The sequence below is a fragment of the Chanodichthys erythropterus genome, chromosome 20, assembly GCF_024489055.1.
Source record: "Chanodichthys erythropterus isolate Z2021 chromosome 20, ASM2448905v1, whole genome shotgun sequence".
Taxonomy (NCBI): Eukaryota; Metazoa; Chordata; class Actinopteri; order Cypriniformes; family Xenocyprididae; genus Chanodichthys; species Chanodichthys erythropterus.
The window spans coordinates 26,334,215-26,359,553 of NC_090240.1; the positions used below are offsets into that span (position 1 = coordinate 26,334,215).

Consider the following 25,339-nt stretch of genomic DNA (forward strand, 5'->3'; position numbering starts at 1 on the left):
AACTAAAATGACAATTTATTTTTCCCCTTTATCAACATGCAGACACACACTGACCTCTCTTGGTCTGACCAGTTGTAAACATATAACCCAGGGCAGATGTTAACACCAAGTATAAACAGTCTTGGATTCATATTTTAAGTAACCCATCCATTTGAGTTTGGACTGACTCCACAATCAATAACATGTCTGACTTCAGTGGTGAATTCTTAGAATTGACTTTGGCATGAATGTAAAGGGGGCAGCGTTAACCCCACCCAGGCTGAGTGAGTCCAGCTGGGCTGCTGCTCGGAGCAGCTGGATGCTCCACAGATCAGGGGAGGAGGGAGGGAAGGGCTCTCATTCAAACACAAGATGCTCATCCAAACTGTCTGCTCCTCAGGAGGGAGGCTCAGAAATCTGGAGCTGATGCAAAAGGACAGCTTCCATACAGGAAGGGCAGTGAAGGCCTGGATTAAATCAATCTGTTACCCTTCAGGTGGAATGCTACAAATTGACCAGGACTGACGCTGGAGACATGGATGTTGAATTTTGCCTGTTTCTGTAGGTCACACATGATGTACGTGACTAGAATGAGCGCCTGATCCCTGAGCTTATAGGTGAGAACACAGGGAGCACAAACAGGAAGGAGAACAGATTGAAAAGAACTGGGAGAGATAGACCACTTGTGATATACAGGGTGAGATTTGGATGAGAAAATAATCAACAGTACATGATGGAGGAGAAGACTCAAGGTCCTATGGTGAAAAGTCACATGAAAGGAGGTATTGCCTCCACGTCACTGTGATTGGCTGATTACACTGTCAAAAACAGGGGTAGTTTATCCAAAAATGAAAATGTTGCCATAATTTACTCACTCTCATGTCGTTCCAAACCTGTCGTCTGTGGAAAAAAGAAGATAATTTGAGAAATGTTTCAACTGTCCATACAATGAAAGACAATGGTGTAAAAAAAAAAAAAAAAACTTTCATTGTATATACACCAAAAAAACCTAAAACATTTTTTGAAATATATCTTATCTTGTGTTCTAGAGCAGAAACAAATGCAGGAGGGTGAGTAAATGAGGACAGAATTCACATTTTTAATGAGACTTTAATGTGACTTGATTTTGTTGTTGTTTATTTATGCATCTGGCATTCACATTGACCCAAAGGGACTTGCATTCAAGATATAAATTTACATTACTAGATATACATTACTGCATGCGTTGATAGCATACAATAAATTATGTTCCATTTGTCCTTAAAGGGTTAGTTCACCCAAAAATGAAAATAATGTCATTAATTACTCACCCTCATGTCGTTCTACACCCGTAAGACCTTCATTCATCTTCGGAACACAAAAACATATTTAAAACAGTTCATGTGACTTCAATGGCTCTATCTTAATATTATAAAGCGATAAGAATATTTTTTGTGCGCCAAAAAACAAAATAACGAATTTTCAACGATATCTATATGGGCCGATTTCAAAACACTTCTGAGCTTTATGAATCTTTTTTTTTTTTTCGAATTAGTGATTCGGATCTCCTATCAAACAGCTAAACTGCTGAAATCATGTGACTTTGGTGCTCCGATTCACTGATTTGATTCGTAAAGCTCTGAAGCAGTGTTTTAAAATCGGCCCATATATTCTTGAAAAGTCGTTATTTAATTTTTTTGGTGCACAAAAAGTATTCTTGTCGCTTTATAATATTAAGATAGAACCAATGAAGTTAAATGAACTGTTTCAAATATGTTTTTAGTAGCTTTATGGATCTTGAGAGGTGCAGTAACGTTGCTGGCAATGCACGCCTCACTGAGCCATCGGATTTCATCAATAATTTGTGTTCCGAAGATGAACGAAGGGCTTACGGGTGTAGAACGACATGAGGGTGAGTAATAAATGACATTATTTTCATTTTTGGGTGAACTAACCCTTTAAAGGCCCATTGAAGTGTCTTGGAACGTGCAGCATCATTGGAACGTGCAGCATTACAGCCCCACCCTTTTTTTTTATTTTTATAAATAGCCAATAGCGTTTCGTTTATATCACAGCTCGGCCAAAGCCGCTGAGCTCGGTAAAGCTTTGGTTTCCTTCTAATCTCTAACCGTTTCTCCTCCGAAACTCCTCTTTATCGCTTTAAAGGTGCCGTAGAACGTCTTTTTCTGTGTCTGTGAGGTTTCAGCTCAAAATACCCCATAGATTTTTTTAAATTAAATGTTTTAACTGCCTATTTTGGGGCATCGTTAAATATGAGCCGATTTAGGCTGCGGCCCCTTTAAATGCTCACGCTCCCCGCCCACGGAGCGCGCGCTTGCCTTAAACAGCATAAACAAAGTTCACACAGCTAATATAACCCTCAAAATGGATCTTTACAAAGTGTTCGTCATGCAACATGTCTAATTGCGTAAGTATGGTATTTATTTGGATGTTTACATTTGATTCTGAATGACTTTGAGGCTGTGCTCTGTGGCTAACGGCTAATGCTACACTGTTGGAGAGATTTATAAAGAATGAAGTTGTGTTTATGAATTATACAGACTGCAAGTGTTTAAAAAAATGAAAATAACGACAGTCTTGATAACGACAGACTGTGAATACAGTAAGAAACGATGGTAACTTTAACCACATTTAACATTAGCAACATGCTAACGAAACATTTAGAAAGACAATTCACAAATATCACTAAAAATATCATGATATCATGGATCATGTCAGTTATTATCGCTCCATCTGCCATTTTTTGCTATTGTTCTTGCTTGCTTACCTAGTCTGATGATTCAGCTGTGCACAGATCCAGACTTTCTGCCCTTGTCTAATGCTTGAACATGGGCTGACATATTCAAATATTGGGGGCGTACATATTAATGATCCCGACTGTTACGTAACAGTCGGTGTTATGTTGAGATTCGCCTGTCTCTCTTTTAAATGAATGAGATTTATATAAGAAGGAGGAAACAACGGTGTTTGAGACTCACTGTATGTCATTCCTATATTATTTAACTATGCCAAATCAATTTTTTATTCTAGGGCACCTTTAAAATACAGCATTATGTGCAGAATTCACATGGGTTTTGTGGTCTGTGCTGACTCTCGCATATGATAGGCTCTGTGCTCTCATGTCTCTGGACCTGCTCAAGCTGTGGCGGTTCACGTGACACTAATGCGAAAACGGACTTCATTCGCGTCAATGGAAAGCATATTTACACTGTCTGAATCTCTCCCTATCCTCTATATAGTGCACTATGTACCATTCACCACATAGAAACTAGTAAATGTGTGAACAAATGACTGATTTCAGCCACAGCTTCAAATCAGAATCTGATTTATAGTGTAGGGGGCGGGACTTCAGATTCTAGAGAGCATTTGATTGGACAGAAGATTTGATGAGAAGGTGATTTCATGAAAATCTGTGATTCATTTTAGCAGAAGTGAGAGACTGTAAGTTTTGAATGCCAGTGGGAAGGGAAAGAAAAATAAAATAAAAACTGTAAATTTACCCTAAAAACTGGTTCAATGATTCAGAAGAAATGTTAAAGTATCCATAATGGTATTTTGAGACACGTGTAGGCAGAGGAGAGAAACTCATTGTGTTAAAAGTCCGCAGGTAGGCTACAACAAGACTGTGGGAGGACAGATTTTATTCATTAGAAAGGCAGAAGCCATCAAAGCTTTCATTTGTCTTCCTGTCTGAGACTTCGATTTGCTCCTACTGTCTTAGACATTAAATGGAATCGTTACCTATGATGACACAAATTGATTTCATTGTGGTTTTTCCACTATATAATGAGGCACTCCTGCTGCTCGCTGTACTCTCTTCTTCATCTGAGAAGCCAATGCAAATGTTGCATATCCTTTTTTAAGCAGTTTGTCTGCTCGCGGCATGAGCGAACCCTCCGCCCAATTATAATCAGCGATCTGTACATAGTTCATAGATCCCTCATCACTGAACTGTCTGCAAGCAACAACAGAGCAGAAAATTATTTACACCCGCCTTTTTAATAAGCAAACTTACTCTGTGCGCCAATGTAAATTTACAACATCAGTCTGAGGGAAGAACAGCGGGTGTATTTATTATTTTTTTTGTCAGAATTATGGACATATTTTAAAACCAAGCTCCAAAACAAATGCAAATGAAGCCTTGTAAATGGAATTCAATGAAATGATGCTCGTGCCACTTGCTTTGCGGCAGAAACACAGAGCTGTGAATGGGTTCTGGTTCTTTGCAACAAAGAAAAACAACATTTTTTAAGTTGCATTAAACCCATTAGCAGAATTCAAATATAACCGAAGCCATTTGAAGCTAGAAGACGGGCTTCTCGCCGGACCGGTACAGCAGGAGATATGTCTATTGCTCCGGTTTGTTTTATAACGAGTTTTTAAAGCATGCTGGCAGCTGTGGTAAAAGGGCCCTTCATGAGACCCTTCTTTCAGCAATTCTGCTGCTTCTTTAACACAGATTCTTGTGTCCAAGCAGAATCTAAATGAGGTCCCCGGGGTCTCGTGCAGCCGGGGCCACATACAAGACATTCGCATCATTACCTTTCTCTGTCTCCCTACAGACTGTTCTTCAGCTATATAGATACTGTATATCTCCCAGAGGGGAGACAGTGGAGCTAAAACAGGAGCTGGTGTGTGTAACCTTTGGTCAATGGACACCTGCAGATAAAAGCAGCGACTGACTGAAGCAAAAATCAATTTGACGAGTGAGGAATAGCTATAGTCTAAAACTGAGATACAAACACAGGAAGGTTAGCAGAGTAATAAAACGTAATGCCTCATTCTTGTTTGAAGCTTGATTGGCAGATTTACATTTGGGCAAAGGAACAAAAACAGGTTGTGATAGAGAGTTGAGAGGGTAAATATGTGTTCGCTTGCTGTTTTTTTTATGAATTATGCATTAGCATTGAGTGGATTATCTCTGAAAGGAAGTGCAGTAATTCATGCTTATTGCTGTAATGAGCAAAGATACACTTGCTTACCGACTAACTGTGACTTTAATTTAGCATTATGGACAAATCTTTGGGTTGCTCAGTGTTTTGGTCTGAGATGCACTTACTCAGCTGAACATACACACAACATGCCCCTACGCACACACATACGCATTCAGGCATGATACGGACACATGGTCACTGACGATTTGAACATCTAATTATTATGTTTGTAAGAAGGGGGTTTGTGTGACCCAGAAATTAAATCCACCCACAGTCACTATATCAAAACTTTCAGTATGACGAGTATACTAATGGAGTATATATATATATATATATATATATATATGTATAGGGGAAAATTTTATGTTTTCCCCTTATGTTCACTTATAAGGTTACGGTTTCCTGCACCAAAAACATGGTAGTTTCACATGTTATTTTGTTTACAATAATTTACTTTGGGGAAGTCTATGGGCCGATCACAGCACCAGACTAAATGGTAACATCCAACTACGGAAATGTGGCCTCTTTATCGCAAGATACTTGAAGAGTTGTTTTTTCATGGTAGTTGTTTTCAACATTTTATTAATTCATGTACATTTGCCTTTTCTTCACCACTGACAGTAAGAAGAAAGTCTGACAACAATGGAAATAATGTAATCTGAGGAAGTAACATAACTGCCAACATACAGCCCAGATCTTTTTATCTTTACTTACAAAAATGGTGTAAAGCAAGGACAGATCATGTAAACATGCAATTTCCCACCAAATCGAAATCAAATGCTCAACATTTAAATCAATATTGTAAGCTTAGTGTACTGAATCAGGATAAGACCGATTCTTTATGTAATCATCCATAGATATGTATATGTAGATGCAACATTCGACCACTCCAGACACATTGGCGCGCCCGCCATCTTGGAACGGTTAATGTGTCATCACTCACAGTAAGAATCAATAGCCGTGTTTTTTCAGACTGGTGGAAAGAAAACATCCAAAATACACTTTTAAGTGTTTATTTTATAGCACTTTATCTATTTGCATCTATAGATTTCAATTACAGTAAATATCTTTAAAGGCCATTTTCTCAAAATGAGTTTTTCTATATTCTGAAGGTTTTTACAGAGGGATTTGTTGATATATAATTTGCCTGATATTATACAACATTTTATTCCTAAAAAAAATGGTGAAAATATTTTTTTTTTCTGGCTGTTGATAGTATTTTCTGATTTATGGAGTGATAAAAAGAGATATCCAAAATTCCCTCTTTAAAAACCTTTGAATTTAATATGTCCAAAAAATTCAACGAGAACTGTGAACCTGACGTTCTAGAAATGTATGTAAATTAGCGCATATTTAATTAGATAATGCCTCATTTGCATATTTAAACATAAATTGAAATGCCCAATGAAAACATCAGTTTTCATTCATCAGTCAAAAACTCCCATTTATCGCAAAACATTTTACGCTCGCTTGAGGAATATTTTGCAAAACCTCAAATCAGATAGGAGGGAGAAACACCTAGAAACACCAAGCTGCTCCCAAGTATAAGGGGCTTTCCTTGCCATAAATGCTTGGATAACATGCCTACATCTCCTTTGATTAAAAATAATGGCTAGTGCAGTGGCTGGGATATACGTAAATCTACCAACATTCATTGCCATGATTTTTGGATTGAAAAAAAGACGTTTCAGTCGCATAACATCTGTTAATAGAAACGTTGTCATTTCGAAATAGTTTTTATCGATATTTAGAAATTATTGCAAAAAGTTTTGCATAAATCTGTAATGGAAACGCGGCTAAAGATGCCACACAAGCTTCTGATTGTGAGACCCATGAGATTTAAATTCCCGAAGAAATGGGATAACCTACACAGGTGAGAATGTGTTGGTTTCTGTTTTTATGTGTATTAACTCAATATTACAGGTTTTTATACTATGGTAACTGTGGCGACCAGGGCGGGCGAGAGCCGTGAGGGAACGGCGTGAGACCGGTGGCGCGAGAGTTAATGAGTTACACCTGGGAGGCGCACCGGCCTCGAGTCTCTCACGGAGGAGCTCCGGGAGCATAAAAGGAGCGACGACCGCGAAGGACGAGAGAGGACCAGGCCTGGACTTTATTTTATGTTTTATTATGGTTGTGTGGCCGGCAGACGTCCGCGAGGGTCTGCTGGCATTACTTTCATTTTGTTCTTTGTTTATTTTGGCATTAAAACTTTGTTTGAACGTCCGCCGGTTCCCGCCGCCTCCTTCCCATATTTACGAACTGTGTTACAGTAACTTTCTAATGTTGTGTTAGCTGATGCTTTCGTCAGTTTAACAAAATCGTCTATTGCAGATATAAATATTCATACATGTGTCTACGATTAGATGCACAGGCACTTTGCTTTCGAATGTTCACCGGTGTTATCAATATGGCGGACGCCTTGCGTATAGCGGCCCATAGAAACAGCCACTAATGAGGAATCTATGTTTATATATCTATGGTAATCGTCAATATGGTCATTTTGTTACATTTTGTCCAAAAAAAATCTTCCTTAGTGCAAACTAAATCTATTAAAAATTATATAATCTAAATATAATCTAAATATTAAAATATAAATGTAATATTATACAAAAAATGGAAATGATGCCTTGGCAACTAACTAAAATAAAAATAAATGTAAGCTATGTAGATACATCTGAACAAAAAGGATAAAAATGACAAAAGAATTACTAAATCTTAAACTAAAATGATAACTGATATAATAAAAATAAAAGCTAATTCAAAATATTAATAAGTACAATAATTACAACAACAGCATATTAATAATAAATATTGTAACTGCACTTTTTGTTTGCTTTTTATAAACTGAAGGATAAGTCAGAATTATTTTCTGTGATATTCGACAGCATGCCACACATGCCGTTGACAGCGCTTAAACTGTCTTTACCCAAAATATTCATTTTAATGGGCAATTTTTTGTTTCTGTGTCTTACATCCATGTAAATGCCCTTTTCAAATGTGACATGAGTAACAATCCTTACGGGTTGTGGGTTTGCTGTCAGGTCTAATATAGTTGTTATAGTCAATAACAGCCTTTACCATTACACTGAGCCAGGTCCACAAAACAAACCACACTGAAATGTGTCACACAAACTGTAAAGGTTAGACTGATGCGATCAGGCACCTTGTTAAAATGAAAGTTTCTGGTTCAGTAGAAATAAAGCTTTATCGGAAACATTGGTGACATACAGTCAATTACCACTGAAAATAATTTCGAACCGTTTTACACGTTGAGGGATGAGTAAAAGTTGTCTTCGGTAATCAACAGGGTGCTGTCGATAAAACTGAACTTGTTAAACCCATATCATTCCTTTAAAAATAAACCTCACCTACTCATTTCTAATGTTATGCAAGGCCTCATGTGCAACCCTACAGCAAGGAACAGCTTGAAGAGCCGCAAAAACAGGAAGGTGCTACTTCAACCCTGAATTGCTCAGATGGAATGAAAATGCTAAATTATCTACAGGTCAGGGAGCATGATTTTTTCTTTGTCTGGTTATTTTTTTTATAATTAATCACACTTAATTCTTGTAACTATCGCATTCAAGCAAAAACTTTAACGTTTTGTTAAAGCTTAATAATATGACAAAGTGCTCTGCTTTCTAATGTGTCAGTATTTTGGTTCTCTTAGTATACTATTCATTAAATGGCCCTGTCAGCTGTTAAATTTAGTGGTGGATAGGAAGACTTTATGGTGTAATAATTATCGATTTGTATCTAAGATTTATATGAACCTTCTCTGGCGCATAATGTTGAGGTTGAGTGATCGATAATTGCATATGTGCAAGTAAAATCAAAACACTCAGCTCACCTATAGACATTCACATGCATTTCCACTCTCTCTCACGCACACACATCCTTCTGGCACTTTCTTTCACCAGCTGTGATGCTAAACTAACACTGCAGACTGTTCAAGGTTCTGTTTGAAAAATGCCTCAGCTACTTCACTCTTCACTACTTTATTTTAATGTAAAATTAACCATTACAGAAGCTGTGGTATATTCTTTTCCCCTCAAAACCCAATTGATGATTGTACTCTAAGCAGTTTGTCTCCACATTATATCTCTCTATTCTCATGAAGCTTTGATCCTTTGTTCATTTACCCAGCTCCCCCTCTTTGTGCTCAGCCTCTGTTTTCAAATGTGAAAGTGGAAAGAACACACATAAAAAGAAGAGCGAATAAAGGACATAACCTGGGATGATACAATTTTCAGATTTAAATCAGCAATGGACAAATGCTTTGAGTAGAACGTTGTTATACAAGTCAGATTTGGCAACAGAAATGGAGAGCATCTGTTCAGCACACAGCCAATTAAAAACTGTTATGTCATTCATTGTTTGTAACAATCACAAAAAAGCTAAATTATATGTTGCACTAAAAAAAAATATAGAAATACCTTACAACACACCCACGTAGCAGTTTACAAGCCATATATATGTGTGTAAATCGCTATGCCAAGGTGTGACCATGGTGACTCAATGTCCATAGACATGGGGAGTGTGAGCTGTTACTTGGGTTGTACTTTATAGAAGAGCACAAGTTGTTACCCGGGCCGCGAGAAGCGATCTCTGTGAAGTTGGACGAACCGCCCAACTGATTCAGTTAAGTGAGTCACTTATGTTGGATCTGCTCTGATCGATTCAAACTCAAACTGATTACTTCAGTGATTCAAAGGATTGACAGATTAATTTAATAGAACAGATTCAAAAGAGTCATTCCCAAATCGGATATTGCTCGTTCTAATTCTGATCAATCAACAGAAAAAACGTTATTTCTGAAATATTGTCAAGAAAAACATAACGCTTAACGGTTTAACAACACCACCATGATACTTATTAAATAAAATGGCTTTGCTACTAAAAAAAAAAAACTAAATGACTTCAAGTCAGCATGAAACAAAAGTTGCTGTAGTCTTTTCTTCGCTTTTGTGATTTATATCCGAGTGAAACGGCTTCTGGGCTGCGTTTAAGTCATTTAAATTTTTTATGCCCTTCCCTCACTCACTTGCCTCCATCTTGTTCACTCGGATGTACGTCATTGCTTATGTTGCACTACTGGGGGAATCCTTGAAATGGGTTTATATGGAACACCCTAAGCCGTCGATCACTTGGAATCCACTGGTTTAAGCTGGTTCTTCGTTGGTCATGAGCTGGTTTAAGCTGGTCCTGAGCTGGAGCTAGTTGCTAGGACCAGCACTTGACCGGATTAAACCAGCTCATGACCAAATAAGGCCCAGCATAAACCAGCTCAAACCAGCTGCCATGCTTTTAAACATACCTAACCAGCGCATGCTGGTTTTTTCAACAGGGTTGTGGTCTATGGATCTTCCTGAAGTGTACATATTGAGTAGACTCGCTCCCTCGGTCAAAATTGAGGGATCGAGGGTCTGTGCAAATAAACTTTGCTCGCCAACTTAAAGTTGAACGCACTTCAAAATGGCGGTGGGAAGTTTGCGAGTTTATGTCTAAAAGTGGAGTTAAAAGCAGCCTTGCAATAATATTGGATTTGATTTCATCCTTCGGGAATTGACTGGATCGAAGGAAGTGATTTGGAGCGCCAAAACCACGTGATTTCAGCAGTTTGGCATTTTGACACGTGATCCGAATCACTAATTCGAAACAAAAATTTTGAAGCAGTGTTTTGAAATCACCCATCACTAGACATCGTTGAAAATTCATTAGTTTTTTTTGCCGCACAAAAAGTATTTTTGTCGCATTATAATATTAAAGGTGCCCTAGAACTTCTTTTTAAAAGATGTAATATAAGTCTAAGGTGTCCCCTGAATGTGTCTGTGAAGTTTCAGCTCAACATACCCCATAGATTTTTTTTTATTCATTTTTTTAACTGCCTATTTTGGGGCATCATTAACTATACACCGATATATAGGTTGCGGCCCCTTTAATTCTCGTGCTCCCCCTCCCCCGGAGCTGGCGACTGCCTTAAACAGCATAAACAAAGTTCACACAGCTAATATAACCCTCAAATGGATCTTTACAAGATGTTCATCATGCATGCTGCTTACATACATCGGATCATGTAAGTATAGTATTTATTTGGATGTTTACATTTGATTCTGAATGAGATTGAGGCTATGCTGCGTGGCTAAAGCTAACATTACACACTGTTGGAGAGATTTATAAAGAATGAAGTTGTGTTTATGAATTATACAGACTGCAAGTGTTTAAAAATGAAAATAGCGATGACTCTCTTGTCTCCGTAAATACAGTAAGAAACGATGGTAACTTTAATTATATTTAACAGTACATTAGCAACATGCTAACGAAACATTTAGAAAGACAATTCACAAATATCACTAAAAATATCATGTTATCATGGATCATGACAGTTATTATTGCTCCATCTGCCATTTTTCGCTGTTGTCCTTGCTTGCTTACCTAGTCTGATGATTCAGCTGTGCACATCCAGACGTTACTGGCTGCCCTTGTCTAATGGCTTGATCATGGGCTGGCATATGCAAATATTGGGGTCATACATATTAATTATCCCGACTGTTACTTAACAGTCGGTGTTATGTTGAGATTCGCCTGTTCTTCGGAGGTCTTTTAAACAAATGAGATTTATATAAGAAGGAGGAAACAAAGGAGTTGGAAACTCAGTGTATGTCTTTTCTATGTACTGAACTCTTGTTATTTAACTATGACAATATAAATTCAATATTTAATTCTAGGGCAGCTTTAAGATTGAACCACTGAACTCACATGAACTGTTTTAAATATGTTCTTTATGGATCTTGAGGAGAGAGAGGCCTCACTGAGCCATCGGATTTCATCAAAAATAACTTAATTTGTTTTCCCAAGATGAACGAAGGTCTTACGGATGTAGAACTACATGAGAGTGAGTAATAAATGACATTATTTTCATTTTTGGGTGAACTAACCCTTTAAAGATTAAGAGAGCACAAGAATTGAATAAATGGAAAAATTGGATGGATAAATCATTTAGCCTATAATAAGCACAGCAACATTCTTTAAAAAAAAAAAAAAAAGTAGAAGAAAAATGGTCAAATTTGATATCATGGTGACTTTAAAAAACAAACGTTACTCTACTGAGAAATGTAGACATTTAGCCACGCTGCTACCGATCGCTGATTCTATCAAGTGAAAAGTGAATTTAAGTTTGACTAGACACACCATCAAAAACAACAGAAAACTTTTTAAGAAGTTAATAAGCCTATTTATATTGCTAATCAACCTAAACAGACTTGTGACCCATTTTGGTTTGTGAGTGACCAACCAAATTAGAACCACTGCTTTAATCTTCATTAATCAGACCTCCCTATCAGAAGGGTCTTCAAGCTAATGAAGAACTTGGCAACAAACATAAATAATGGGTCCACTGAGGAAGTAAACTCACACCAGAAACAAAGTTTTAAACTGCTAACACCTTGCTGAATTTGCTGTGAATGGAAAAAAAATGGCTTTTTGGTAGTTTAATAAGGACATTGCATGGACCTACTGCAGCTGATGAAATACAAAAAATATTGTTTTTTCACAAGGTGAGGTAAATCTGGGATACGGAAGATGCAAGTGTGAGAAACAGCATTGCGCGCCCATGCGAGTGCAGCCATGTCTTCGGAGGAGAATTAGGTCAGTTGGGCTCCTGGGAGAATCAGAGGGAAAAAGAGAGAGAAAGAGCAAGAACAAGCGAGTGAAACAGAGAAGACAGCGGGGATAAGGGATGGAGTGAACAAAGTAGAAGGTTAAAAGAGAAGGATGAAGGAGAGCTAGAGAGAAAAAAATACCTGAAATGATTTAAGTGGATGGTACCAAGAGAAAACAGCTCCGCATCAGTGCAATGCTTGTTGTTTAAATGCTTTGACTTGTCTCTTCACGACAGTGAACTATAAAAAAAACTGCAAAAATGAGTAAATAATGCATAAAATAATCATGAAAAATTACCAATAGTATAATAATTTACTTCTGACAACTTAAATAATAATACTAATAATTGTATTTAAATGCTGCTTTTATATAAATTATATGATTAATGTTTTTTTATTTGTCTCTTTGTTATTGTCAAATATCCCTAACCTAAAAAATGCTTCGTAGTTCGGTCCTGTGCACCTTCTTCCCAGCATGCACTGGGACATACATAATTAATATGGTTACTGACCATTTGCCAGGTTTTTTTTCACTACTGTTGTTGATTTAGCTGGCATGTTTAGAAATGTGTTGTCTTTTATGCAGGATTCATTTTCTTATATGGTCTTTTATAGCAGATTTTACATCATGAGAACTTCAAAATACTAAAGAAATTTAATTAAACTCAGAACAAGACATGCAAACTGTTGCCTTGAATATTTTAATTATAAATTCTCTGATCACTGAAAGCATCCATACAAATTGGAATGAACGTTCGTGATGTCTTTCAAAAGCAAACTGCTGATCTTGTTCACATCATCTCTCCAGCTAAACTAACGGTGATGTGTTCCTCCATCCCCCCCACCCTCAGTCATTCAAAAGCACAGTTTCATCTCTCGCTCTGTACTGTAGGGCTTGACACTGTACTGGGGTAATTAGTTAGTGGCTGGAATAGATGCATGAAATATTAAGGGAATTCCAAAGGGACCAAACTTCAAATGAAAATCTTGCTGGCCTTCTGGAAATGTGCCAAGCAGGAAAACTGGAAATATGTACTAAAATTAACAGTAACGGGGATTGTATATAAATGTGTGCTTGGGATGAGTGTCAATTAAGATTTCCTGATTTGATTCAAATTCACAAGCTCTTGATTTTGATTCCATTAAATTCAGTTCTGATTCATTTAGGCATATTTCATTTTGCTAATAAATGAAATAAAATTTCTCAGCTAATGGCGTATTATGCACGAAACCTTTTAAGTTGGTACATTTCAAAATTTTATAGGGTCCAAACTGCAGTTCATTTGCTATTTGTTTACTTTTATTTTTTTACATATAAAATAATAAACAAAATTAAACAAATTAAAGGATTAGTTCACTTCAGAATTAAAATTTCCTGATAATTTACTCATTTACTCATTCAAGATGTTTATGTCTTTCTTTCTTAAGAAGTTATGGTTTTTGAGGAAAACATTCCAGGATTTTTCTCCATATAGTGAACTTCAACAGGGTTCGGTGGGTCCAAATTGCAGTTTCAAAAGACTCTACGCTATCCCAGAAAAAGATCTAGCTGTGCGATGTGCCACGCATTACGTAATCACATAGGAAAGGTCAAAGAATGGGCTTGCAACAGCCAAAATATACATGACACGCTGATGTGAGCATGTAAGATATGCTGCTGCATGAGTAGACATACATAAATCCTGTAGTAGATCTAGGCAGGTGGAGCTGTGGGAAGTGGAGGGTTTCAGAGGAGCGCTGCAGAACTAGCTTACAGAAAACAATGAACCAAACCATTTAAATGATGAGCAAGCAATCTCATTGGCTACAGGATCAGCAGAGGCCAATCAGCTTGTGTCATGCGGTAAGCTAAATTTTTAGCTTGATTTGCTAAATCATGTGTGCGATTTATAAATCGAGGGAACGAATTAGTAAATCATGTGCATGATTTACCTTTTTTCTTGCATGTCATGTGTGGGGATCCGTAAGATTGCTTGCAGATTGCATGTAAAGAACCTATCAGCCTGCTCCCACTAGAGTTTCATGACTGAACTAGATATTTATTTATAGCTAATATTGTATGTTTTTGATTCACTACAAAGAACCAATTCAAAAGAGTCATTTGTTCATGAATCGGATTACAATCATGCCTTATATTGCATGCGTCCATCCAAAACAGCTCAATAGAAAGACGTGTTTATGTCCATTATTTCGCAGTACATAGACATTTTTTCTGTTCAAATCAAGATACAATTAACTGGAAAATGTTTTTACCCAGCCCTAATGTGTCCTGCCCTCATCACAGTACATGGATGTCAATCAACAGGCTGCCAAATTCGGTTTGTGCAGCAAATGTCCTCGACTGTAATTTTTAAAGGAATTTTAATTATTTATGAATAAAATCATTGATTAAAAAAAAAGTAACATTAAATATAAAAGGCAGCCAACTTCAGTACTCCAAATTCAAACTTTACAGTTGAATGTTTTTAGAGAAGTCACATGTTGGGAGAGTGTAATGAAGGGACAAGTCCTCTACTAAAGCCATCAGCTTCAAAGATCGAAGACCAGAGAAGCTGCAAGAAAGCACCAGAGCAGGAAAATGAAAGGGGAGAGAACAGAAAGGCAAGTGTAAAATATTCAGCAGTGAAATCCGCTCTCTTGCAAAGCGAGATCTGATGATTGAAATGAAGATAATGGTGGCCATGTTACGAAAACTCTCAGCGTCATTTATCCTCTTTGTGCCCACAGACTGAAATTAACAATAAGGCTGAAAAATTTCCCACACTATCGCAAAGGGTACTTAACAACTCATTAACTTGTTGTAATACAGATTCTGATGTTTGTCCCCTTAAGAGATACAATTTGAAATGCTCGCCTCTACAGCTCATATGCAAATTAGCACAGTGCTACCTCAATGAAGAAAAACACATTGACTGGAAGTCAGAAGTGCCGACCGCAGAGGAAAGTGAATCAGCAGGCCAAAGTCACTGAAAATTGCCCATCTGGAGAGTTTGGCTGCTTCCTCTCAGTGTAAACTGTCAATGCCGCCTGTCACACCAACACGACACCAAAACTCACAGCGCTAACAGATTAGCAATTAGCGTCATCTCCTATATTCTAACCTAAGGCACATCGGTTATAAAGCAGCCAAATATAGGACCAAGAGGTGACGATTCAGAGTTTTAAGTAGGTGGATTATCTAAAATCAGGTCAGTGAAAGACATTGCAGGCACATTTCCCTTTACTTCCCGTGCATTGTGTATGCTTGATACTCCAATAATGCGTTGTGCAATAGCTCTCCTCTCTGTCAGTACTGTAGTAGTCAATCGTCTCAGCCTCCTACATATCTAACATTAGATTAGACATCAAAGGTTTGGTTATAAGTACGCCCAGAGAGGGGCAGCGTGTAGAAGTGTGTTGAGGGGTGAATGGATTTTAAATAGAATGTATTAACAACAGAGCGTACATGTGCGCATGACTGTGCGTATGATGCTACAGCACTTGACTTGCTATCACGGATGGGTAAATGCTCTTGAAGAAGTTGGTTGGGAAAGACAGCAGAAAGGAGGACAGGAGAAGGAGGGAAAACAAAGTGATCAAAAACAAGGAGACAAGAGGCCAAAGGGCAGAATACGAAGAACGTCTGTAGGAGGACAGAACACATGAGTCAGATTGTGAAAATGTTTAAACAATACATTGTTCGGCTCTACAGCTATATTAAAACATCAATCATTTTGTTTTTACGGCTGGAAGAAAATGGAATATGTTTTTTCATTCGCTACCTTGCAACATTAAGTCAATACGTTTTAAATAAAGTGTGTAATTTTCTTGATATTTTCTTCTATCTCAGCTTAATATGAAGAAAAACATTCAAATATATTTGGTTCATTTTTACGAACGCGCTTGAACATCCCTACCAGCCCAACACAGAAACACTGGCTCAACCAATAGTGTGTGTGCTCTGTTTAGCAACCAATGATCATTATTTTTTAATTTATTCCTTTGCTAAGCCTCACCCCTTGGTTACCGTTGCTAACTCAGACATGCTTCACAGAACATCCCATGGGAATTAATTGGACTCTATTCTGGTGGCATGGTTTTCAGTAAAATATGCTCATAAAATGGTAAAAATTGATTGGATAGATTTCTGACAAAAACTGGAATTTGACATTGCAAATAATTTTTATCTGATATTTTTCTTTTAAAAAAGTTCAATTATGCAGTAGCGCAACTAAAAATGCTTCTCACAGTCAATTGGGGGAAAAAAAGCAACCTGCTGGCGATTTCAAGTAATAACAACAGAACTATTTTTTATGATTCTACAACAGTTTAATCCATGATTGGCTTATTATAGTTAACTAAGGCCCAGTTTACACTAGTTTTGCTATGGTTACACCTGTCGTTTACACTACGCCGGCGTTTTCGAACCTCAAAAACTGAGACTTTCGAAAATGCTGCCGAGTCCGTTTTAGTTTGAAAACGTTGGGGTTTTTTCTTGTAATTTAATGACTTTATTCTCAACATTTTATCTCGACTTTTTTCTCGAAATTTAATGAGTTTTTTTCTCGTAATTTAACAATTTTATTCTCAACGTTTTATCTCGACTTTTTTCTTGAAATTTAACAACTTTAATCTTGAGATGGTTTTATTTTTTATTATTGCTTGGCCCTAATCCTCTTCCATATTTTCCTTAACAAAATGCTTTTAGAATTTAATAGGAATTTTAGCTATAGTTTTATGATACTGGATGAAATATATGTACCAGAAATAAATAAAAATCTATCTATCCACATACATAAGTGTATATATACGTGTGTGTAGGTAGGTATGTATGTAAATAGAATCTACCGCATATATGTATATGGTGAACATATTCCTAGTCTTTACACTGTGTCTACTGTCTACACTTAATGCAGGAAGCACGTTCTATGAACAAGCAGCACTCGCAATACGTCTAATAGGAAGGACAAATGGATTTGCAACGGTTGCTTTGTCACGCCCGGTTTAGAGAGTTTCTCGCTGTGTGGCACGGTAAGACGCGACAATGTTAGATGGTGTTGGTGTAAAAAAAAAAAAAAAGAATCGAAAATAACAGTGAGGAATTCTTGGAATCGATTCTTTTCGATTCCAGAAACAGGAATCGGAATCGATTCCAAAAAAAAAGGAATCGAACAGCCCTACGAAGCTCGGGCGCACCAGATAACACATCAGCAGCGTCTTACGTCAGCAGCGTCACTGCGGAGTCGTGAACACGGATTGACAACAGACCCGGAAGAGAATACAATGCTGAATAAAGTCGTAGTTTTTGTTATTTTTGGACCAAAATGTATTTTAGATGCTTCAAAAACTTCTAAATAACCCACTGATGTCACATGGACTACTTTGATGATGTTTTTATTACCTTTCTGGACATGGACAGTATACCGTACATACATTTTCAATGGAGGGACAGAAAGCTCTCGGACTAAATCTAAAATATCTTAAACTGTGTTCCGAAGATGAACGGAGGTCTTACAGGTTTGGAACAACATGAGGGTGAGTCATTAATGACATAATTTTCATTTTTGGGTGAACTAACCCTTTAACTTGATGTACTAAAATAACTAAAACTGAAGTAAAAAAAAAACTATATATATATATATATATATATAACAATAACTATATTAATGCTAAAAACAATAAATAAAAACTACTTCAAAACAATAAAACTATAATTTATCTCAATAATACTAAAATGACAGTGATCTATTACCATACACTTTTTTTCCCTTTTTTTTTGAAGACTGATTTTAAGATTTATTTAACGATTCCATATCTTTGGATTTTTTCTTTAAATTGCAGAGCAAAAGCTTGTCTAAGAAAATGCTGGCTGGCAACAGTTGCTAAAATATGATTGTTCAGTAATGCTTTTAAGGCCGGGTCAGTTCTGTTTGGTGCCAACAAAGGTGCAGAAATTACATTTAGTTGTACTGCTGTTCAATAATCTGAAAGATTACAATTTATGAATCTACCATTTACAATCTACTGTTTGGTGGTTTGCTATGAGCTGAATAACAAACCTGGCCCGTTCTATGATAACGGTTTTAAAAAAGAACAGTGATTTATCACTGTCTTTAATATAAACAGAATTAGATTATCAGACATTTATATTATGACACCAAAAGCAGTAATTTAATTTCCAGTTCTGCAGTGTTTTTATTTCCTCCTCCCTAGATAAATAAACAGAAAGAGGAAGATTAGTGGCTCAGTGTGGGACAACATTCAAATGACAAGAGTACGTATAGCGCACTGCTATCATAATGAGGATCAAGCTTTCAATGGCAAAGGCTTCATCTCGTTTTGTTCCTCATCTCATTCTCAATTCTCTTTTTCCATCTCTCTTTATCCTCAAGTTGGGAGTAATGGCGGACAAAACAAGGCTACAGGGAAGAGTCCTCATCACTGATTTATGCTTACTCCCGTGTCCCGCATGTATTTACCGCACTTTGAATGTAATAGAAAGCATCGCCTGTCACAAAAGCGCAAACAAAAGCGCCAGCTTTTATTGTGATGCGGAAAGCCTCAACTTGCATATCTCGCTCACAAAGCCCTGCTTCCCCCCCCAACCACTATTATTTTTCTCTCTTTATTTGCTTTGTTTTATAACAAATGATGAAGTGGAAGCTGTTCTGTCTATTTCACATGCAAACGGAAACAAAATTATGCTGCAAAAGGTACCTAAGCAAGGTGGAGTTGGTTGAAAGCGCCTCTGCTTCAAATTACATAATGTAGATGATTAAAAGTAATTTGATGGAGAGAAAGAGAATGTTTGAGCATGAACGAGTGCGTTAAGACTCACATGACCCCATAATGGCTTAGTTGTCAGTTTATCTCAATTATACTATAATTGCCACTCTCTTCCTGTGTTAGTTTCTGCTAAAGGGGCTATCATGACACTTCTAGTGCTGGGCTTTGGTGGTCTTAAGGGGACCAACTCATCCTTTGTATCCTATATATGCATATTTATGAAAATAATTATCTTTTTTTAATATGTTAGTGAAGAGTGCTAGAAGGGGTGTAAATTATTGGTGTTCAAGACGGCTGCAGCAGATGCATGGCATCTCAGCAGTGCTCCAAGCTCTGAGCTTAACACTTTATGACCCCCAGAGAGGGTTCAATGAATGGCTGTGGAGAAGAATCTCAGCTGGCATGAATGAGGGCATGTGCTGGGGTAATGGGGCAACAATTAACATCTTCTAACAAGATCAAGACATATATTTCCTATGTTTCTACAGCATTCTGGCTTCTTTGAAACACTGAATCATTTTGTTATGCACATACAAACATGCTTTTATCCAAACTTACACTCTATTCAATTTCTATATTTTATCAGTTATCATGCATTTCATTAACGTAGTGTCTATTTACACTGAGTGCAAATAGCGTCCCTTGTTGGCAAATGCTATTTACACTAGCTCTGCCCACCAATGTCTGGTTGGGCCACTCAAGTTTTAAAAAATACTTGAGGAACTCAATGTCTTCAGTGGTGCAGCAGAACGCGGGTTCGAATCTGCCTTTTTTCAGAGCTTGCGTTAATTTTCAATAAAAATTCAAAAAATGTTCTAAAAGTGGAAATAAACTGGGAACGAGTGTTTAATAATATTAAAAGTGTTTATAGTGTTAGGTGTAGGGAGGGTTTTTACTCTCCCAATAAGGCAGCATCCAATTTTAATATAATCATTTACACTCTATGATATTATTGACAAGAATGTTAAAGGTGCCCTAGAACGTTCTTTCACAAGATGTAATATAAGTCTAAGGTGTCCCCTGAATGTGTCTGTGAAGTTTCAGCTCAAAATACCCCATAGATTTTTTTTAATTAATTTTTTTTTGGGGATTCATTAACTATGCACCGATTCAGGCTGCGGCCCCTTTAAATCGCGCGCTCCCTGCCCCCCGAGCTCTCTACTATAATACAGTGCATAAACAAAGTTCACACAGCTAATATAACCCTCAAATGGATCTTTACAAAATGTTCGTCATGCATGCTGCATGCATGCTTCGGATAATGTAATAATAGAGTATAGTATTTATTTGGGTATTTATATTTGATTCTGAATGAGTTTGAGGCTGTGCTCCATGGCTAATGGGCTAATGCTACACTGTTGGAGAGATTTATAAAGAATGAAGTTGTGTTTATGAATTATAAAGACTGCAAGTGTGTAAAAATAAAAATAGCGACCGCTCTCTTGTCTCTGTGAATACAGTAAGAAACGATGGTAACTTTAACCACATTTAACAGTACATTAGCAACATGCTAACGAAACATTTAGAAAGACAATTTACAAATATCACTAAAAATATCATGTTATCATGGATCATGTCAGTTATTATCGCTCCATCTGCCATTTTTCGCTGTTGTTCTTGCTTGCTTACCTAGTCTAATGATTCAGCTGTACACAGATCCAGACGTTAATACTGGCTGCCCTTGTGTAATGCCTTGAACATGGGCTGGCATATGCAAATATTGGGGGCGTACATATTAATGATCCTGACTGTTACGTAACAGTCAGTGTTATGTTGAGATCCGCCTGTTTTCCGGAGGTCTTTTAAACAAATGAGATTTATATAAGAAGGAGGAAACAATGGAGTTTGAAACTCAATGTATGTCTTTTCCATGTACTGAACTCTTGTTATTCATCTATGGTAATTTTTTTGATTCTAGGGCACCTTTAAAACATACATAATACGTGTCCTCAAGCTAATTACTGTATTAATTAGCAATGTGTGTATGAGCGTAAATGAGCGCGGATGTGTTGATAATATGACATTAGTATTCACAGGTATTTGTATGTAAAGCATTGTTCTAGCACACATACATTAACATTATTAATGCACTGACAGCATCTAACTTGCAAAAAATATGAAAAAATCCTGTGGCAATTTGTACATGAAAAGTATTTTCTGTGTGCGTATATTCAGTTTACAAAACATGAAAAACAAAAAAGGAATCAGCACACCAAAGAAATCCAAAGTTCAAGATCTATTGAAAAGTAGTATGTTACTGAAGATTCTCATATAAAGTGACAACTGAATACCAAAATGCACAAAAAAAAAAAAAAAAAAAAAAAGTGACTGTGCACAATAATAATAATAATAACAAACCTTTCCATCCATCTACTTTGAATCTGTTTTGTGTGTGGATTCCTTTTATGTTTGACAGCATGTAAAACATTGTATGAACTAACAATTAGTGATTTAAAAATCGAATGAACTAAAATAAGGAACTAAAAAATAGTTTACAATAGAATATTTTAGTTGAATAGAATACTGAATTTACTGAATAGGTTGGTTTTATGGTATATGACATTAATTAAATGTCCATCACTATACCCAAGCCTAACCTTTAAAACAAATTAAAATTCTGTCATCATTGAATCATTATTGAATCATTTAATTTTTATTTTATTTTCTTTAAAAATGTGTAAATAGTGTAAATGTATATTGTAACTAAAATTACTGTCAATTATTATTGTTAATAGAAAATTATTATTATTGCATCTAAATAATAGTACACTATAGAAATATATATTTACATACATTTAAATAATAATAAATAAATAATATTATAGGATCAATATTCCATTGATTTGTGATTTGTTAGGATAGGACAACATTTGGTCGAGATACAACTATTTGAAAATCTGAAATCTGAGGGTGCGAAAAAAAATCTGAATATTGAGAAAATCGCCTCTAAAGTTGTCCAAATGAAGTCCTTAGCAATGCATATCAACTCACAAAAATACATTTTTGATATATTTGCGATAGGAAATTTACAAAATATCTTCATGGAACATGATCTTTACTTAATATCCTAATGATTTTTGGCATAAAAGAAAAATCGATAATTTGGACCCATACAATGTATTGTTGGCTATTGCTACAAACATACCCGTGCAACTTATGACGGGTTTTGTGGTCCAGGGTCACATTTATGTTTTAGATGCTGTCAATACATCCATATCCAAACAATGCATATGTCACCATTTTGTATGAATACCTAAAAAAATACTAATGAGATCAGAGTTTAGATGTCTAAGTTTATTCTTAAAGCACCCTGTGTCTATACAGGCTGCACATAAAACAGTCCCAATCACAATTTTATAGATATTGTAAAGCTGATTAGATATGAGCTATAAAACCTATGAGAATATTTTTCACAAGCTTCTTATGAATCCTATTTCATTCATCATTATGGGAGAGTGTTTATAGAGATTACAAATCCATCAAGGAGAATAGCTCATTTGTTGTAGGCTGATATGATTAACACGTGTTTACTTCATTTGTTTAAAACTGCAAACAGCACATCTGAGCTTATGAGCTGAATGTTGGACAAGAGACTTAGACGCCTGCAGTACTGAAATACACCCGTCCATTTACAAAACGCATCTGTGGGAGGTGTGTAGTGTGTGGGCAAAAGGTACGAATCTAACTTGAAAGTGTTTGCTATATGTAGTCTAGCATCAAGGTGGCCCACAGGAGTCGGACTGAATGCTGCACTGGTTGGAAACTGAAGAGAAAGGCTTCATATAATGCTCATATGGTGGGTTACGTGTATGCATTATTTTTCGCTGAATATTTTGTCTCAGATCTTGAGGAAAGCTGCTGTGATGAGTCTCCAAAATTAAGTAACCACTTAATTGGCACCATCCAAGAGGTGAAAACAATATTGTGTGACACGGCGCTAATGGGCATTAGCATGTTTATAAATAACCGATTGCTTATAGAGCTTCATTTGTGACTCATTGATTGTGATTTCCCTCCACTAATGTTATGGAGACTGTAGTATGTAATGTTTCCACACTGTGATAACAAGCCATTTGAAAAATGTAAAATCGCTAACATATGTTCTCGCTGAGGTTCTCCACTCTGTCTAGCTCAGGGTTGCCAGCACTTACTCTCATAAGTGGCATAATTTGTTGAGTAGCTGGAGGTGATAGAAACCAGGATGTGGGCTGAAATGATTCAGAGCTTCACCCAGTAGAAACGCAGATAATGATGCTGACATTCGGCATATCAGTGGACTCTGGGGTGCTTTTATATTAATTCAATGCACCATTATGACAATATAACAGTCAATGTGTGGAAGATGTTACATTTGTTTTGATCATGTCTAATGTAATTTTAAGTCAAAATCGTCATTCGGAGTCACTGTTAAAAGATAGAATGACGTTCATGGGCGTCTTGGAAACCTCGGCTGGGAATTTAATCTTGTCTGGATGCTTGTCTTGACTTGATTTCATTGCCACCTTTGTGAGAGTCCCCCGATCAGACAGATTTAACCCTCTTGGATGGAGGATATGCATCTATAGTGAGACGGCTGAGAAATGTCATACTAAAATCTGGGGTTTGCTTTGTCTGCTGTTATGTCTTGCACACAGTTGAGTGTTCTAGGCTTTTTAGTATACTTTACTGATCATTAATTAGTATGGACAATCAATGAGTCACATAGGATGGTTATGTCATGTTTACAATTGCTTTGAACTTAAAGGGGGGGGGGGGGTGTAATGCTATTTCATGCATTCTGACTTATTTACACTGTTAAAGAGTTGCATTCTCATGCAAAACACGAGTTGGACTTATGATGGAGTATTTCTGTGCCAAATATACAACTTCCGGTTGTGGATATGTCTCGCCGAATTTTTTTCAAGTATTGCCTGTATCACGTCATAAAAGGATTGCAAAGTAAGAAAGAAATTACAGTATTTTACACCTCACAATAAATATGCAGCCTTCAAATGCGACCTCCAGAGGATGCAGCCTCTGAAATGAGACGCAGCTCCTGTCACCAAAGAAGTGAATTATCTTTTATAAATATTAGGGCTGTAACGATATGCGATATGAAACCGAAATCGCGATACGCAGGTCCACGAACCTGTATCGCGATGTGAGAAGGCAGAATTGCGACACACCCCTTCCAACTCCCAGAGTTATCCTTCCTGTCCAGATCCAATGCTACCACATTTTTAAATTACTATAAGTATTAGGGGTGTAACGATTTATCGTAGATGGTGTGTCTCAATCAGCTCTAGTTCAGTAAGTGTTTCGGGCACACATTGAATCTTGCAAGCAGGTTTAAACGTTTCTCATGTCAGTCTCTTGCATGGTTGCGTGAGAAAATTCGTGGCTTTCTTTCACCACAGTGCACAGCAACGGCTGTGCTCACAGAAAAGCAAAAGATGCTTGCGATGCTTATTATTTTCAAATGTAGCCGCGTGGCAGGCGCGCTCTTAATAGGATCGACGCGCATGCAATTCTCAACTTCTCAGAATGCCGCAAGCGCACCGCAGGTTGTGTGACAAGAATCAACCGATCAGTTATGGCCTTTCCGTAACAAAACATCAAAAGCTCAGCCGAACAGCTGATCATAGCTGTACAGGGTGGTTTTTATATCTTATCTCCATCAATATATCTCGTAGTAAAACTAATGCAAGGGCTAAAAATCATTTATCCTTTGCAGAAACATCCTGATCCTCTTGGAGAGCTCAGTTCATGGTTGCATAGCAACGGCCGACGCCACGGGAGCGCAAACGCTTTGGAAAAGAAGGAGAAGCGGTGCGGCCGCGCCTTCCACGCGTTTTTAGACGCGATATGTGAACGGCCCCTATTCATAATTCTAAGTTCATGTTAAATTTAACATTTTTTTTCAGTGACAGACAGACCTATTCAGCTGTTAATTTGAATACAGAAGGTTTTTATTAAACCTTGAAATGTGATCTTGTATGTACAACAAGGAAAATTATA

At 37.0% G+C, this 25,339-nt stretch overlaps 1 protein-coding gene across 2 annotated transcripts in view; it reads right to left on the reverse strand.

The window, feature by feature from the left end:
* Positions 1 to 25,339, reverse strand: part of camkvl (CaM kinase-like vesicle-associated, like) — a 54,614-nt gene that overhangs the window by 22,561 nt on the left and 6,714 nt on the right. The window contains exon 2 of one of the 2 annotated variants that reach the window (XM_067371500.1): positions 855 to 879. The exons of the other annotated variant lie outside the window; for it this stretch is intronic. Within the exon in view, the coding sequence (XP_067227601.1) occupies positions 855 to 860 (6 nt within the window). The 5' untranslated portion in view covers positions 861 to 879. The remainder of the gene's footprint in view (positions 1 to 854; positions 880 to 25,339) is intronic. 2 annotated transcript variants of the gene reach the window in all.